This window comes from Cydia amplana, chromosome 5 (assembly GCF_948474715.1).
Source record: "Cydia amplana chromosome 5, ilCydAmpl1.1, whole genome shotgun sequence".
Lineage (NCBI taxonomy): Eukaryota > Metazoa > Arthropoda > Insecta > Lepidoptera > Tortricidae > Cydia > Cydia amplana.
The window spans coordinates 17,850,842-17,869,202 of record NC_086073.1 but is presented as its reverse complement, the minus strand read 5'-3'; the positions used below and the strand labels follow the sequence as shown (position 1 = coordinate 17,869,202).

Genomic DNA, 18,361 nt, shown 5'->3' with positions numbered 1-18,361 from the left:
AAATAAAGTGTCACGAAATGGCCCCATCTCAGCATGTTGCTGGCGACTTCCAGCGCTGATCAGTAAAATCCGACAAGCCCCCCGAGCTACAGAATTTGTCCAAGGTTTAGGTATAACTACAAACAAAAACAAACTCAGAAACCAGTACCCTCCTTTCAACATTCGGTCAAACAAGTGGCATACGCTGAACTAAAACGTACCGTAAAATGGGGTTAGTAGGGTCAAAACTGAAATTCAAACCTCGATAACATTTTATTTTTACTTATGAAAACTGAATGGTATGTTGACTCTAATTTTATTGTTGATAATCCTCACGTTATAGGAGGGAGAATTTTTATTTTAACATTGATCTACTTTAAGATGTCTCATAGCAACTTATGTTTAGTTTACCTTTGATGATATACAGAGATAGGTATCCATGATAGATATATATGTCGGAATCGTGGGCGTGTCATACTATCAGGAGCACATCAGGACCTTCAATCATGGATGGCGAGCCCTCGTCAATGAAATACGTTATTCAACTCACAGTCTTTATTGGATAAGACTGATTACAAATCATAGCACACGTTACACTTCTTATTCAAAGCAAACCAGTGGATTAGACCCAGGAACCGCCACAGACGTCATCTTCTCCCGATCTTTCTCATCATGTTCTCGTCTGAAGATTGATTGACAGCCTCACTTCAATTGTTCTGGCTTTCATTTGTTTTTGACAGCGCACTCTATGACGCCTTGGCGGAACTGCGCCGAACACCACTCAGGTGCTAGCTGTAACACCCTAATAGTTTGCTCTATTTGTCAAAGCGATACAGGCCTAGCCTAGTGCGGGGACTCCTGGAATCTCGGCATGTCAATTTAGTTATGCACAACTCTTACCAGTAACTCGTGTTGTAACCACTGTTGTATCCTTTCCGTGCAATAAAATATATTTTTATCTTATCTTATCTTAAAGATTGCGTGATGAAACGCCTCTTCAAGGCGATAGATGGCACAATTCAGCCATTCTCCGACATATATATATATATATATATATATATATATATATATATATATTCTTGCCAAAAAGACAAGTGCTTGTTTTTGGGTAGATTTTTGAGATATTTGGTTTTTACAAATTATTTAATTCTCTTCTCTAAACATCTACATTGTTAATTATCCGGAAATAAATACGAATATAATTAGGATTAAACGAACTTACCTGAAGTGAAGTTCAATCCTGATTATATGAAGTATTTATTTCTGGATAAGGGGTATCCCCACCCTTCTCGAGTAACCATGGATCCATGGTTACTTCCCAATTAGTGTATGAATACTCTAAACTATATGAGATGTCATCGTGACAGTTGGTGATTTTTTCTTTTATGGCGGCTCTAAATTCGCGTAAAGTGGCAAGCGAGCGAGATGTACTACGTTTGTACCTATTTTAGTTTTTATTTTATTTCGGGTAGTTCCATTTCATAACTTTGACGATAAAGAGGAAAACCCACCTCACCCCGTAGTGCCTCGTATTTGGGGTGAGAGGGGTTTTCATACAAAGGTGATTTTGGAAGATTGTTGCATCGATTTTTTTTTATTATGCGTATTACTATATAGCTCCATTTTAAATTGGAATACATTATTTTTGTAGCAGTAGCCTTAAAATCCCTTCTCACCCCCCTCTCAAACCTTCTCTCCCCATTCATAACCCACCTCTCCCCGCGAAACCTACTCACCCCGTTTTACGGTAGTGATTTAATTCTCTTTGCGCTGAACTTGAAACCGCCATCGTCATATCGACCCGTCCAGACACCGGTTATCTTCATAACAACAATCACAGGCAAAATTAGATAACTACACAACTATAAACTCATTCCTCTCCCGTCTGTCGGTCGAATTGGTTCTAGTCGATACAGAAAAGGTCCGTACAAACAGTACGTACGTGATATCTGCTAGTATATTTGTTGTACACTAGGCGAAATGTTGCTACGCCTATTCCACCTGTCTGCCGCGTCGCTGTTCTGGTATACTGTGTGGTACGACCAGAGTTTCATAAATGTGCCTTTCCCGAATGAGAAGTATGCGCAGTATGCTTTGAAAGGGAGAGTTACTTTCCTGACGTTCTGGTGTTTGGTGAGTAGTTTTTTATTCATTTTATTATAAAAGCTGGTCACTGTCCCAATCGTTGCCACATTAACCAAGCAAAGGTGACAAGCTGCAGTCAATGAACTAGAATACCTACTCAGTCGTAACTATACTATAAGTTTTTGACCCCACGTCAGGCGTGTCTCACTCCGCGATTTCGTCGCTTTTCTACATGTAGCTAAAAGTACATCCGTTCGGCCCTAATTTTGGGGAAAGCCATAAGCTGCGCGTGGCGCTGTCGCCACCTAGCGGCCATATCTGTGCTGATCGTAACAGACGCGTTTTGTTAGAGAGTGAGTCTTCTGTACTTAGTATACTATTATTTATTCTGTGCCTGTGTCGCGAGAGAATTCAACTGTGCGCTACTAATAAGTAGTTAATAAGCTATATAATAAGCACTAGGCAGTAATGGTGTACTGTAACCTGATATTTACGATTTAGTTAATTATGTTAAGTCGTCGTGAAGAATCGTTTAAAATATGTCTGATAAAAATAAGATGATTTTTCAGTAGTCTGGTTTTAGTTTTTGTTTTTGAACTTATTTTATCTTCGTAAGACTCAGGCCAATTTTGGCGCTTTAGAATGTGTACTTGTACAAGTACACGGGGACTTTCGAGGTTAAATTTTATTCATTTTGTTAATGATCTGCCGACCGGCGACCTACAAATTTCTGTAAGAGCTTCCCTAAGGAGTTGGAAGTAAGGAAGGGGTTTTCCTAAGGCTACGAGTATATATCACCTATATCTCACCGGGACACCAAGGCGGCGCAATTATGCGGACACCAGGTGCGATACCCTCGATAAAGATGTACACATTTTGTTGGTGGCCGGCCACTGCAGGTTGCGCCGCCTTGTTGCCTCGGTGAGATATGGCCCTTATTGGGACCGTGCACGATGGCAGCGCCGCCTAGCGTTCGCAACGTGGTCGGCGCTGTCAAATAACGAGCGCAACAAAATAAAGATTATTCCTTAAAAATATTTACTATGTACTTAACAATGTGCGGAATCTATTCCTATTTCATGTTAAATACACTGGGTTTTTGCTTTAGTGAAAACAGTAAGAATTATCTGTGTATTTTATATTATTCAGTCAATTTTCTTCGTTGTTGTTTCGTTACAAATTCAATGAAAAAATGTATGTTTCGCTATGTTTTGATGACTTACTTATAGCTGGTCAACCAAATCTTGTCAGTAAAAAAAGGCGCGAAATTCAAATTTTCTATGCGACGATATCCCTTTGCGCCTACATTTTTCAAATTTGCCGCCTTTTTCTACTGTCAAGATCTGGTTGACCAAGTATAGTGATCCTCATCCTGGGGATACGTACGATGCTTGCAATTATAAAAACTTTGACCTTTTTCACAGGTTTTAATCAACATATTTTGTGTTAAAAATTTATGTTCTCCCGCTTTAGGCACAATGTCTGTTGTGACACTTGTGACAGACGACAGATAACCCTACGTGCCAAAAGTGTGCTTTTGACGGGCTTTCAATAACTAATATTACATTCACTTAATGTTGGTACACTGTATTAGCCATACTATTTTATTAACATACAAGAAAAAAAACTCTGTGTTGACATAGACTAAGTAGATAAAATGTTTAGCCATTACGTTGTTAAGCCTGGAATAGTACTATATGATATAAAAGGCTAATATCTAGCTCGGCGTTGAAAATATATAAAATTTAATATTACTGTTTCGTCCAGTATTATTGCAGTTTACCACACAATAGCTATCGTGACCCATTTTTATCGTAAGTGTGATTATAAAGCTAAAATAACTGAGAAGTATGGGAATTGACAGAAACAAAGTTACCAAACTTGTCAGTATTGGCCACATCAAGCGCTGCGATCGTTTCGGCTTCCCCTACCAGGTGCTTTGCACGGAGCGAATAGTCTCGTTTATTATAATAATAATATAATAGAAATAGAAATAGAAATAGAAATATCGTTTATTTGCCAGAAATGTGGTACATAAATTAGGTGGTAACATTCATCTTGAATAAATCGAACATCACATCTCGCCGAGAGTGTAGGCATGCAAATTTTACTTACAGTCTAGCATTTTAAGATTACCTATATACATATTTACAATTACAACAATTATGGTACAATTGCCAACACAAAATATAAATAAATTCATCGTTAAGAAATAATTCACGAATGTCAAATAGTTTTATTACAAGTTGAAATAAATAAATTAAATTAAATAAATTACAAGATCAGCACGTATAAATTATGAAATTTTTTTAGAATTTACAACTATTCAGTGTCATACATACATGTCAATTAATACCAAACTAAGTTATGTAATTATTAAAAAAATCGTTTAAGTTATAAAAACATTTATCCATCAGCCAATGTCGGAGTTTACGTAAAAACAGATTTTTAGGTAACAGTCTTAACTCTAAAGGGATATTGTTATATACTTTCCCTGACATCATGAAACAGTTTTTGTTGTACAGGGCTGAATTAACAAACTGCTGTTTTACTCTACATACATCTCTGTCCCTGAGTCTTGGATTTTGGGATCGTTTTTCAAACAGCTCAGGATTGCTTAATACGAATTTCGCTTGCTCGTAAATATAAATACAAGGCAAGGTCAGGGCATTAAACTTTTTAAAAAGAGGTTTACAAGACGCTAATGACCCGACACCTCGAATAGCACGTATACATTTTTTTTGCGTTAGAAACACCTGATCGACATCTGTAGAGTTTCCCCAAATTATAATACCGTATCGCAGAACAGATGCGACATAACCATGGTAGGCTGTTAGAGTAGTGGATTCGTCTGCTATCCTCCTCAATCTTTTTAGAGCAAATACTAATATAATAATAAAATACATATTTTTTCACCTCACAAAGGATACATTCAGCAATATTAACTATTAAATAGAGTAAAAGACAACTTAGATTTATATCCTTTATGAGAGACTGGAGTCTGAACTAGGCGTGAACCTGTATTACAGATCTCCAGGCCCTCACCCCGGAAGACGAGGAGTAAGATTTACTCTTAAAGAGAAAAAAAAATGAGTTGTATAGTAAAAGTACATTAATGAGGTACTAAGTATATCAAAACAACAAAACATCCAATATAGAGAAGAAGAAAAATTAAACTAAAAAGGAGTTTGGATTTGCATGCTAATGTGTGTGTGTGCGTGTGTGTTTGTGTGTGTGTGTATGCGAGTGTGTGTGTGTGTGTGTGTGTGTGTGTGTATGTATATATGAAAAGGCGGGGATATAAAAGTGTTTGTTACAAGATGGTAAATATGACATTTAGTTTCATTTTACAAGATTCTCCAATTCCTCGTAAGTTAGAGTCATCAGCCAGGTAGTAAGTTTTGACTTACAATCTTTGAGTGTTAATTTATAAATATCAGTAATTTTATTAATTCTATTATATAATTTAGGGCTCAGGTAGTGGAAATGACAACCAGAGTGCTTCATTCGATAATTGTGCACTGCATAGACATGGTTCGAACGTCTCCTATTACGTGTTAGTTCTGGGTTAAATGACAATGTTTTGTGCTTCCTACTTATCACCTGTCGTATAAATAAGCCTCGTACAGTTAGCACTTTACAGTCATGGTAAAGTTGAACCGTTGGGAACCAAAAAGGTTTTTTGATCATCACTTTTAAAACCGCTCGCTGTGCACGTTCTAAACGTAGGAGTGACGTCTTATGTGCACCGCCCCAAACTCCAACACAATACGTTAGGACGGATTGCGCAAGTGCGAAGTATATGGTTTTAATCGTCTGTTGTCCGACCACAGATCTTATATTTTTAAACACGTATATAAGTTTACGGATTTTTGCAGTTAAATTGTTTATATGATTCTGCCAGCGTAAATTAGAGTCAACCGTAATTGATACAAGTACCTTGTTTTAATTTTAAATTAGCTTAACATACAGTCTTTTGTTTCAGGTACTGCAAACACTCTACTTCACCGTCTCCGTTCTGAACGACTACATCGGCACTAATGTCGATCACCCTAAGCAGAGCTCCATCTTACGCTCGATCAAGGACACGATGTTCATCCTCGCCTTTCCCATCGCCCTCTACGTCACCTCGTTCTTCTGGGGCATCTACGCCATCGACAAAGAACTCATCTTTCCTGACTGGATCGCCAAACTCATCCCCTCATGGGTCAACCACACAATGCACTCTCTAGTTCTTCTCTTCATCGCTTTCGAACTAGTCATAACTTACAGGAGGTACCCGTCGAGGTCTGTTGGATACTCGATCGTCGTTTGTTTCAATTTTATGTACACGTTTTGGTTCCATTATATTTACTATCAGACAGGGGTTTGGGTGTACCCTATTTATGGTGTGTTGAACTGGCCGGCTAGGGTAGGGCTTCAGCTGACCAGTACTACTTTAGCGATTGGGTTTTACCTGCTGGGAGAGAAGCTGAATGAATTTGTGTGGACGAAAGGAGATACGAAGAAGGTGAAGAGCAAATGATTTATTTTATTTTATAAGGTGGACGCATAATTGTAAAACTTTTTATGTCCCAGCACCGTAATATAAAGACAACTATCGCAGAGAACTTCATTAAGAATATTTGGTTGATTGTCAGTTTTGTTGTAACTTCAACCGTTTTTCTAAAAACTGCAGAATGGGAAACAACACTGAGGGAAAGGGGGAAACATTTACTTGACAAGTTGTATTCAATTCTATTTTATTTACCCTATATTAAGCTACATGCATGTCAACTTGTCAAGTTATTGATTCCTTCTGGATTAGACTTTATTAGAAGATACGTTCGAGAACTTATTTATTAAAATATACAAGACTGTTTTTATAATCCCCTTGTTTAATTTAACCCTAACTCAATTGAATATGTTCCCAGTGATATAAGTTATTTCTGGTATAGGTATCGTACTTTTGTTTAGAATGATTAAAGGACAGTGTTACGATCCCATACACGATTGGCCTAGAACTCAACAGCCAGGGACAGTGATGATGATGATGATGCATACCTGTTATCCCTCATTAGGGACATAGGGCTCGCAGAAGAATACTTCCAGCTCTTTCCAGCCGAGTCCAGTTGAGCCAGCCTCCTTCACAACAGATCGCCTCCATGTAGTACTAGGCCTCCCCGACTGCCTACTGCTAGCCGACTGCCAGCGGAGACCCTGCTTGGCCAGATGGCTGTTCGGCCTACGGAGCACGTGCCCGTGCCCGATCCATCGCCGTTTCCTTTCAAGAATTTCTCGTCCTCGTCGTCCTTTTTCTGCTCAGTCATCTGCCAGGGACAGTAAAGTACCTCATTAGACTCCAAGTAGGAGGTAAAACTGGAATTTAACAGAAAGTCGCGGACACTCCCAAGAAAAGGATAAAAGCGGAATTTCTAGCAATATGACATCGTTTATCGAAAACGCCAATCGATACTTAAGTTGTATACAGTAATTCTGATACATTTATTCTTTAAATGATATTATCAAAGGAATGTCCAAACAGAAAATTTTAGTAAGACTCAACGAAACTCAATAAACTCACAGGAAATAATTTTCCTGAGACTCACACTCATAAGGAAATAAAATACTACATTAGAGCCTTAAGGCGAGGTAAATCTCCTATAAAAATACCTCTAGAGGCTCTCTCTAGAGTGGACGTAAAGTGTAAGGCCTCATTAGTAAAGCCTAAATATACTTTTCCTCAAATACCGCCGGATTACTGCCCCTCGTTAACTCCGCTTAATTATCGCACTTTTGGGGTTCTGCGGGATGAAAACCTTTTTTTAAAGTTTTTTACGTTATTCTTGTAGTGTTGTGGGTCTTTTTGAGTGCAACATCGACCAAGCAGTGATGTATTGTGGCGGGCCTTTAAAGCTAATTGCTAATGTCCGTTGAAACTAGAAAATTCCATATTTTTTGGGTTACGCAGTTACGCACCCTCGTTGAGCTCGCTAAAGGACTAACTAAAACTGAATGGCTAAAGGACGGAACTATGCGCCTTATTTAGCTTCGTCCTTTAGTGATTCAGTTTATTAGGTCCTAAACAGAATTGCAATAAGGACATCATGGTAAGGCCCCTGGACCCTGGTATCTTACTCACCGGCACGAACACGACCTTATGAGTAGGGTGTAACCTAACGGTATAGTTTGTCAAATAACTTTGTCAGTAGAAAAGGCGTGAATTTCAAATTTTCTATGGGACGATAATCCTACGCGCGCTTTTTTCTACTGACGGAAATGGCTTGACAGACTATACCTATGTATATTCTTAAACCGAAACTCATCTAGTCATTTACATCTCGCTTTCTCTAAAATGCTGAAAAATTTTTCACGATAAACACGAGATAAAACCGCCCAATGCGCCCGTGGTGCCTGAATAGAACTCATTTGTAAAGTCATTCTATTCCAACGTCCACTAACAAAACGCTTCGATCGGAATTCTATTCAAAGAGTCACCCGTCACTCCTATCTGTCCTTTTGTGGCGAAAAATCCCGTCAAAAATGGCGTCGGAAAATGTCCGTGCTACAAAATATGCAGTTTGCGTTTCAGCATTTCGTGTTAAGTTTAGGCTGAAGTGCAGATTGAGTAAGGATTGTTTAGGGTTTGAGTCTTTTCAATCGGAGAGAAGTACAGTAAGCTCTGATAAGACTTTTATAGTTATTCTTGTAGAGTCAGACCAAGACAAGTCGGCAACGATTTTGATAGCCCACGCAGTGCACGTGTTATTTTAAACGGCAAACTTATATGAAATTATGACGTATAAATAACACTTGCACTGCGTGTGCTATCAAAATCTTTGCAAACTTGTCTTGATCTCTATGTTGGTTTTGGTAAATGGCTCTTATAGAATTACTGATATGAGTCCCGCCAAATTGTTTTTTCCAGTCACATAAAAATATGCGGCGGTTTACGCTTGACCACTTCACGCCCTCACGCGTAAGCTTCTAGGTGCTAAATCGTTAGCTTAAAATAAACAGGGTGCATATTAATTTACTTTTTACAGTTTTTACAAGTATTTGCTTGCTGTTTTTATGTTCCTTGGCGGTTAAAGAACCTTTTTACATAATGCGACAAATACTTCGGTGTTAGATCTATATATTATACTACTCTTTGTGTTAGAGATACCTACTCTATACAGGGTGGCCCATTTAGATCGGTCAGTATGGGAAAGTCTGAAACTATAAGATATACGAAGATCTGTTCTTAGGAACTATGTCATCGATTTTAATAACAAGAAAAATTGCAAACACACATTAAAAAAAAACCTGTTCTCAAAATAATAAAAAGGCAGTGGTCATTTCGAACACTTACTAAAATAAATTAAAGAACATGAAAAAATGCATTTTATTCATTTTAGACATCATGTTTCATCCGAGTGTTTCATAGTAAAATTTACTGCTTAAAACCTACACAATCGATATCTAAATAGAAATAGTTTTAGTTTTGTTTTTCAAAACGTCCGGGTTCGATTCCCGAGCTGAGTATAGGTTTTTTTTTAAATGTATGAATGCAGTTCTTCTTGTTATTAAAATCGATGACATGGTTCCTAAGAACAGATCTTCGTATGTCTTATAGTTTCAGACTTTCTCATACTGACCGATCTAAATGGGCCATCCTGTATATGCTTGGGAGACGATGTATAATTAAAAATATAGATCAGATAACGAGATATGATGTATTGAAACAAATGATAAAGCTTATCATATTTTTTTGCATAAAGCAAAAATCGATTATTTGATATGTGGCCGAACAAAAAGTCATCAGTGTTCGTAACACGTCAGTGTCTGAAACACCTACTGACATGACATGAATTTATAATTTCCGCTACCTAAAGGTTGTCTGGAAGAGATCGCTTTTTAGCTATAAGACCGCCTGTTGTTTAACCTAGCTCTTCTTTTCTAAATTATTTGTATTGTTTTTCTGTATTGAGGTGTGCAATAAAGAATATTTGTTATTTTTGTATTTGTTATGTTAGTATTGTATTTATTCTTGTATATTAATTGTTAGGGCTTTACCTACCAAGGTATAAATATTAAATTAGTGTCATTCTAAAAAAATATGATAATTACCTATATTAGGAGCCCGACTCGGATTTAACAACTTTTTTTAAAATAAGTAATAATAAACTGATCGGCGATTGGCTCTAGTCTTTGGGCTCTAGTCACAACTGCCGGGCTAGCACATGATAATAATACTCGACCAACATCTTGAGAGACTCTCGCTAGGTGGTTGGATCAAGGGCCAGATGCAGAAGGCGGTGATCTTGGACACGGCGCGGATAGTCCGCCGGTTCCTCTCTCTGCGGCCCTGACCACCGGTAGCTTGGGTCCTGCCCCGCTGCCGGCGGCATCCTAGGTTAGGTTTTTTATAATGTGTTTATATGTATTTTTTATTGTTTTGTAAGTGTTTTTATATTTTTCTTTTATATTCATATTATAAATAACCTAATCTAAGAAATTAAATGAATAAAGGATAATAATAATTTATGGGCCTCTACGTGTTGGAACTATATCCCCACGCAAGCGCCAATATTCTAATTTAATTAGGGTGAAAAATGAAACAATGGCATTTAGAAAACAGTCTTTGTATAATTTAATATGTTATTTCCTAACAACATCCACTCATTTGCTCTTTACCTTCTTCTTATCGACTTTCGTCCACACAAGTCTATTCAGTTTCTCTCCCAACAAGTAAAATCCAATCGCTACAGTAATACTGGACAGTACGAACCCTACCCTAGCCGGCCAGTTCAATACGTCTAAAATAGGGTACACCCAAACCCCCGTCTGATACCAAATGCAATGGAACCAGAATGTGTACGTCAAATTGAAACAAACGACGATCGAGAACCCAACGAACCTAGACGGGTATCTTCTATAAGTTATGACCAGTTCTAAAAGGATGAAGAGAAGAATTAGAGTGTGCATTGTGTGGTTGACCCATGAGGGGATGGCGTTGGCTATTTTATCAGGGAAGATGAGATCTTTGTCGATGGCGTAGATGCCCCAGAAGGCCGAGGTGACGTAGAGGGCGACGGGGAAGGCGAGTATGAAAAGCTTGTCCTTGATGGAGCGTAAGATGGAGCTCTGCTTGGGGTGATCGACGTTGGTGCCGATGTAGTCGTTCAGAACGGAGACGGTGAAGTAAATTGTTTGCAGTATCTGAAACAAACTTTAAGGTTGTAGAAACTTTAAAAAACTCGGTGGTATAGTCGAGTTCACATCTTCAAGAGCTGACGTTCCAAAAATATATTTACATGACCTATTATCAGTGTCTTAAAGTCGTGTAGATATATTTCTGGAACGTTGGCTTGTAATGATGTTTGTAAACTCGATCGTACCATCGATCGAATCAAATCGAATCATTCAAGGATCTAACTAACTAGATGACGGTAGCAAACAACTATAGGAATCTGCTGTCAATGGCATAGTGGACATCGGTTTCTAATTATTATATTCTTTGATTACCATGCCCCGGTTTGAAGGGTGCAATTTCATTTGACGTTTAAGTAACGTTTTCGACGCCGTGTCTAACACAAAAGTTGTCACTCAGACGCCACGTCACCGAATCGTCAAAACTGAAATTGAACTTTATGCTTGTGCACGTAGGTCTACGTTGCTCTGTGGTCTGTGACGGATTAATCCGTCTTTGGCGTTGGAACTACGGTGCAGATATGTCCGTCATTGCCGTCATTGGCGTCGAAAAGGTTAAAAAGTGCGAGGACTAGTGATGAAAATTATATTATTTTTAATTTTATTTTGATGAGTCACATTTGTTATCATAATTTAGAATTTGCTTGACTTCGATATCGATAACACAAGTCGATATTTAAGTAGGTATACCGTGATGTAGGTACTAGTACGTTTTTGACCCAGAAAAAACCGAGCTACGATTATTATTACTATTAGATTCATTAGAGTCTAATTCATTACTGTACGTGGTCTACTACACTACTAGTAGGTACCTACAACTTCTTTAGTTTAAATCTAGTTTGTTTATGTTTTGTTTTAATAATATTAAAATTATCTAAATCAGTGTTTTTCAAACTTATGGTGTCACGGCTCTTTATGACCACTAACATTTTTTCACGACCCCCAAACCCCGTTTCTACGTTTTTCTATTTAGTACTTATAACAAATTTGGAACCACAGACCAGTGCTGTGTTTGGAACGCACCTTTCTATCATTCACTCAGTTACATATGCGTTTTGGCTGAATATCCCCATCTAGCAAAAGAAGCCCTTAAAGTTTTGATCCCATTTGCTACTTCATATTTATGCGAGCTGACGTTTTCATCAATGGTCGATATCAAAACCAAAAAAAAAATATAGATTGAATTTGGAAAATGATTTAATCGTCTGCGTGTCGCGGCAGGAACCGCGGTTTGACAAATTAGTCAAAATGAAACAAGCTCATTCTTCACACTGAATACAGTTAAACCTTTACTTTTAAAATACAGTTTACCTATCTAATAATGATTTGTTGTATTAATATGTACATTAACGACTTTTAAAATATAAACTTTAAATTTAAATTTTAAAGGATTAGATTTTTAAGTTTAAAAAATGAAATTGCTTTCCATAAGTTTCTCTCAAAGCTGAACTTCGCGACCCCCTTGGACAAGTGCCGCGACCCCCCTGGGGGTCGCGACCCACACTTTGAAAAACACTGATCTAAATGATATATATTCCCATTTAATGATATATATAGTACTGACATGAAATCACATAATTACGTTAATTACTCATAGCATAGCTGATTACGGAATGGTCAATTATCGCAAAACGCAGTCATTGAAGTGTATAGTGTGTCTAAAGCTAGGGCTACATCATAAACATCTAATTTTTAAGATAAAAGTAGGTACATATTTATACTATGCGAAATGACCACAAATAATGCAATATTTTTGTCAGGCGTAGAAAGTAAACAAATAAAAAAATTGCTCTTCGTTTCTACCATTCCAACAATGCCTAATTTGGAACTAAGTCTAATTCCGAATTTACGATAGATGTACAGTCAACAGCAGAAGTTTCTAGCGGGCGAGGTGTTCAAAATGATCTTGACGCGACTTTATTGTTAAGAGAATAAGAGCGTGTCAAGGGAATTTTGAACACCTCGCCCGCTTAGCAACTTCTGCTGCTGACTGTACATATCAAATCAAATCAAATCATTTATTTTTTCGTGATAAACTTAGTGTATGTACATACAAAAGTAACATTATAAGATATTAAAAACATACATAATTACATATTGTTTATTGTTTACCATTAAATGGGCTCGCCTCAGCATAATGCTGACCCTAGAGTCATATAATTAATTATCACTAAAAACAAAATATGTAAACATACAGTTGAAATATCATTAAGTGTAACTATTGCCACAGATACACACGTATGTGGACACGCCTTTAGGAATATCAGATTAAGCGGTTGGCCTTGATTCTAACAAACAATGTACAATAGTATAGGTACATATAGCTATCTACATACCTAATAGTATAGGGGTCAAAGTCGCTATTTGCGAATGATCACATTGTTTTAAAACACCTATTACATCGTAAATAGGCGTATTTTGTGACGACTGCGACTGTGATGTCATATTGAGATAATATACTTACCGGTTATTTAAGAAACATGTAAAGCCAGAGTGAGGCCTTTTAAATCTTGGCAAATGTCATGAATAAATTCACACGGAAACTAGACTATATTTGCAAGGGCATACCATAGATATAATATTTTTAAAGATAGAGTCTAAGCCATCAGTCACCGTAGCCTCACACACACAGCCAAATGTTATGTACGATACGATTAACAACGAGGAACCAGAGGCATCCGCCACGACGATTAAAGTCATATCGATAAACTATACAGACTTTTTTACAATTAAAATTTTACTTGAAAGGATTTTAACTACCTAAAATGAGCAGATAACCATTATAACACAACTTTATATACCGTATGTAAATCCAATACGGGCGATAAATTAAACCAGATATAGAATTTATCCTTGTAATCATTAATTCAGTTTTTTTTAAGGTACTCTTAATTATGACCCCGTTATAATTATTTGAATTATTGTCTAAAGGGGGCATGGAACGCCACATATATATAAGTTACATTAAAACCAAATAAAATATGTTTTTCGCAATAATAGAGTTTATAATTATATTATAAAATTTGTAAAGTATTTATTATCCATTAGCATTTCCAGGGTGTTTATTTTTAGTGAAGATATCGAAGCTTCCATTAATCCCTATTCCGTTCCACTGTGTAGAGAATATCGATATATAACATGATTAAAATCGACAAGTCCACATCCCTAAAAGCGGCCAAGTGCGAGTCGGACTCGCCCATGAAGGGTTCCGTATTTAGGGGATTTATGGCGTATTAAAAAAAATACTTACTAGATCTTGTTCTCACCAATTTTCGGTGGAAGTTTGCATGGTAATGTACATCATATATTTTTTTTAGTTTTATCATTCTCTTATTTTAGAAGTTACAGGGGGGGGGGACACACACACATTTTACCACTTTGGAAGTGTCTCTCGCGCAAACTATTCAGTTTAGAAAAAAATGATATTAGAAACCTTAATATCATTTTTGAAGACCTATCCATAGATATGCCACACGTATGGGTTTGATGAAAGATTTTTTTTTGAGTTTCAGTTCTAAGTATGGGGAACCCCCAAAAAAATTTTTTTTTTCTATTTTTGTGTGAAAATCTTAATGCGGTTCACATAATACATCTACTTACCAAGTTTCAACAGTATAGTTCTTATAGTTTCGGAAAAAAGTGGCTGTGACATACGGACGGACAGACGGACAGACGGACAGATAGACAGACATGACGAATCTATAAGGGTTCCGTTTTTTGCCATTTGGCTACGGAACCCTAGTTAGTTAGTTAGTTAGTGTTTCTGGGCATTTTCCGCAAATCGACAACCATTGTGCCTATTTTGCGTGAAACGAGGTAGCGCTACTCTAACCACCCCAGCTCCTCCATGAAACCTAGCAGTGTTTTCAGGTTGCTGACTGCCTCTTTTAGTGTGCTCGGAGTTCCTAGGTATTTGTTCCTGTATGTTTCTACCTGTTTGCAGTCTAGGAGTATGTGTTTTGTTGTTTCCTCTTCTTCCATGCATGCTCTGCACAAGGGGCTGTCCGTTTTACCCATATTGTGTAGGTGTTTGTTTAGTGTGTTATGTCCTGTGATAAGTCCTATTATTTTACGTAGTTGTTGCCTAGGTGTTTTCAGTAGTATTTTGGTGAGCTTGTAGTTCAGTTCCGGTAAAATATCTTTAGTCTGCCTGCATGTGTCCATTTCATTCCAGTACTTATTGTGCAGTTGTCTGTGATGTAGGTCTAGTTGGTTGTGTATGTAGGATATTGGAAGGGGTATAATGGGCTCGGGTCCGTATGCCGGTGTCTCTGAGCCTTTCCTGGCCAGTTCATCCGCTGCATCGTTTCCTCTTGATCCACTATGCCCCTTTATCCATTGGATTGTTACTTTGTTGCCTTCCTTGCTCACCTCAGTAAGTCTTCGATGACATTCCAGTATAAGTTCTGAAGTTAGTTTGTCACTGCCTAGCGCTTGTAGTACTGATTTACTGTCTGACAGTATTAGTATATTCTCGTGTTTCACTTTTCGTCTTGTTATAGCATTGCAAGCTTCTATTATACCTACGCATTCAGCTTGGAATACTGTGTTGTATTCGCCCAGGGGTTTTGAGATGTGTATGTTCAGGTCCTCTGAGAAGACACCACATCCTGTTCCTGTGTTTGTTTTTGAGCCATCTGTGAATATTCTTAGTTTTGTTTGGTCTAGTCCTTCTTTAGGATCTTCTGTTAACGATATGGCGTAGTCTTTCCAGAAGATCATAGTTTTTGGTATTTGGTCAATTGGCGCTTCCAGCATGGGCAGTTTTGAGATCATATTGTCATAGATCCTCTTGTGCGGTGAGCTGAAAGATGTCCATAGGTTTAGATTTTTCAACCGAAGAGCTGTGGCAGCCGCTTCTTTTTGTATGTATATGTGTAATGGCAGGAGTCCTAGCATTGTTTCTAGGGCCGCAGTCGGAGTAGTTCTCATACAGCTCGTCGCAGCTACACATGCTAGTCTTTGTGTTTTGTGCAGTTTATCTATTGCCGTGGTTAGCTGGGTGCGGGGCCACCATACAACCGCTCCGTAGCTGATCATTGGCATTATTACCATTTTGTACAGCCACAGTATAATGTGAGGGGCAAGTCCCCATCTCTTGCCCACCATCCTCCGGCATTGCCAAAAGGCTACTGTTGCTTTGTTCAGTTTATTTTCTAGGTGTTTGTTCCAGTTCAGTTTATCGTCCAGTATTATGCCTAGGTATTTTACATCCTTTGAAAGTGTCAGTCTTGTGCCAAACAGGGTTGGCATTTGGTATGTGCCCAGTTTTCGTTTGTGTGTGAAGAGAATTGTGTCGGTCTTTTTTGGGTTTACCGATAGGTCATTCTCCTTGCACCATTTCTCTACTATTTTCAGTGCTGACTGTGTGAGATCACACAGTGTGCTTATTACTAGGCCGCTGATTACGGAACCCTAAAAAACGTGCAATAAACCCACACATACATATTTTAACGCACACATAAAAAGCTTGCCCACCACCAAAATGGCTACGGTTTGACGGATAAATTTTGTACTGAGAAATGAGAACGTTGGGGCCTTGGGGCATACTTCAACCAAAATGTTAAAAGCTTGATAGAAAAAAAATCTTTGATAGGTATAATGTCTACTTTTCATTTATTTTTTGTTGTACATAGTTAATATGTTTATCCTACAGTATACCATAGCAGTAAGGTGCGTTCGGGATGGTTCGGGTAAGATTGAAAGGGCTTTTCATGAGGGGTAAGCCCGTAATGCTTCGGTATATGAATGATTTTTTGTCTTATCCCTCATGAAAAAACCCTTTCAATTTTAACCCAACCCACCTTATAATTTTAACACTACTAGCAACATTTTAAGTTGGGAGATTTTGGGCTATACCTATTTGGATGGTTTTACAGTAGGTATATTATTATAAAAGTGAATGTATACCACACAATACTAGATGTCTGTGACTATTATGTCATACAACTTTAGTACTAATCACCAGACACCTAATAATATCATAGGTCTAAAGATCAATTGTATGCAGTAGATTATGTTCGCACACAATTGCAGTTGTGAGTTGAAAATTTAAGCTACTAATAGTTTTAACTGTTTAGTGTATAAGATCTTCTTTCTTAAATTTATATGTGTGGTGCTGTATGTAGATGGTTTTTGCAATAAACGTTTTTCTATTCTATTCTATTCTTCTATAAAATGTTTATTTTAAAGATTTAAACATGTTAATATAAAAAGAGGAATAACAATACAAATATTAAATAATCCTAATGGTCATTTCAAATGTAGGTATAGGTATTGACTAACTGGCTAAACTAATAGGTGCAGAAATGTGTATCGGTACCTTAGACTATACGAGTAATCCAAATTTTCGAACTAGGCAAGTAGGCACGTAAAGTGCCAATTACCGCACTATTTCGGTAAAGTAGCGCCATATGTACTGTAAAATAACAATATCGGTACACTGAAATAAATAAAAACAACTCACCAAACACCAGAACGTCAAGAACGTTGTTCTCCCCCTTAATGGATACTGCTCATACGCCTTATTCGGGAACGGAATATTCACGTAACTCAGGTCATACCACACTGTATACCAGAACAGCGACGCAACAGACACGTGGAAGAGACGTAGCAACATTTTGACAAGTGTGTACACTAGGTACTATTTTTTTTATACTGTAACGGTGAGCCACACCACACTGATTTGAGCGACGGACGGGCGGTGAATGAGTAGTCGTTGAGTTATCTGATAACGAACCTGATTGTTATTATGACGATAACCGGTGTCTAGTCGGGTCGATATGATAATTTCAAGTTCATTGGCGTATAGGTCATACACATTTTATTGCATGCTTAACTCGTTCGCGTCTTTCCTGTAGACATCGCCGCCGACATGTTTGACCCATATGCCGCATGTTTTACTTGTTTTACCGAGTGACTTAAAGAGGGTATTTAATGTTTTTTTGAGTTGATTTATGTTTACATATACATATATTTCTTTAGAACTTTCTGTATCCTAAACGGCTTAACGGATTACACTGTAAGAGTTTCATTAGATTTGTCTTAGTATCCTATCTACCTACATAATCTGTCCCTTTAAATTTAAGTCTACCTACAGAATTTAAATAAAATCATTTAATAA

The 18,361-nt window shown here is 37.6% G+C and overlaps 2 protein-coding genes across 2 annotated transcripts; one reads left to right on the top strand and one right to left on the bottom strand.

Annotated features, from left to right (window-relative positions):
• Nucleotides 1–1,901: 1,901 nt before the first annotated feature.
• On the top strand, nucleotides 1,902–6,623 carry LOC134648142 (androgen-induced gene 1 protein-like). Its single transcript, XM_063502620.1, has 2 exons — nucleotides 1,902–2,112; nucleotides 6,050–6,623. The coding sequence occupies exons 1-2, from the start codon at nucleotides 1,960–1,962 to the stop codon at nucleotides 6,587–6,589; spliced, it is 693 nt and encodes a 230-aa protein (XP_063358690.1). The 5' UTR covers nucleotides 1,902–1,959; the 3' UTR covers nucleotides 6,590–6,623.
• A 4,075-nt stretch (nucleotides 6,624–10,698) lies between these two features.
• On the bottom strand, nucleotides 10,699–17,878 carry LOC134648367 (androgen-induced gene 1 protein-like). Its single transcript, XM_063502889.1, has 2 exons — nucleotides 17,705–17,878; nucleotides 10,699–11,247 (listed from the first exon to the last, which is right to left on the bottom strand). The coding sequence occupies exons 1-2, from the start codon at nucleotides 17,855–17,857 to the stop codon at nucleotides 10,708–10,710; spliced, it is 693 nt and encodes a 230-aa protein (XP_063358959.1). The 5' UTR covers nucleotides 17,858–17,878; the 3' UTR covers nucleotides 10,699–10,707.
• Nucleotides 17,879–18,361: the final 483 nt, after the last annotated feature.

What these genes read in the sequence shown, in the direction of transcription:
- LOC134648142 (XM_063502620.1), top strand. Translation starts at nt 1,960, where the DNA reads ATGTTGCTACGCCTATTCCACCTGTCTGCCGCGTCGCTGTTCTGGTAT. An exon ending in TCCTGACGTTCTGGTGTTTG is followed by an intron (nt 2,113 to 6,049) that starts GTGAGTAGTTTT and finishes CTTTTGTTTCAG; the next exon opens with GTACTGCAAACACTCTACTT.
- LOC134648367 (XM_063502889.1), bottom strand. Translation starts at nt 17,857, where the DNA reads ATGTTGCTACGTCTCTTCCACGTGTCTGTTGCGTCGCTGTTCTGGTAT. An exon ending in TCTTGACGTTCTGGTGTTTG is followed by an intron (nt 11,248 to 17,704) that starts GTGAGTTGTTTT and finishes AGTTTGTTTCAG; the next exon opens with ATACTGCAAACAATTTACTT.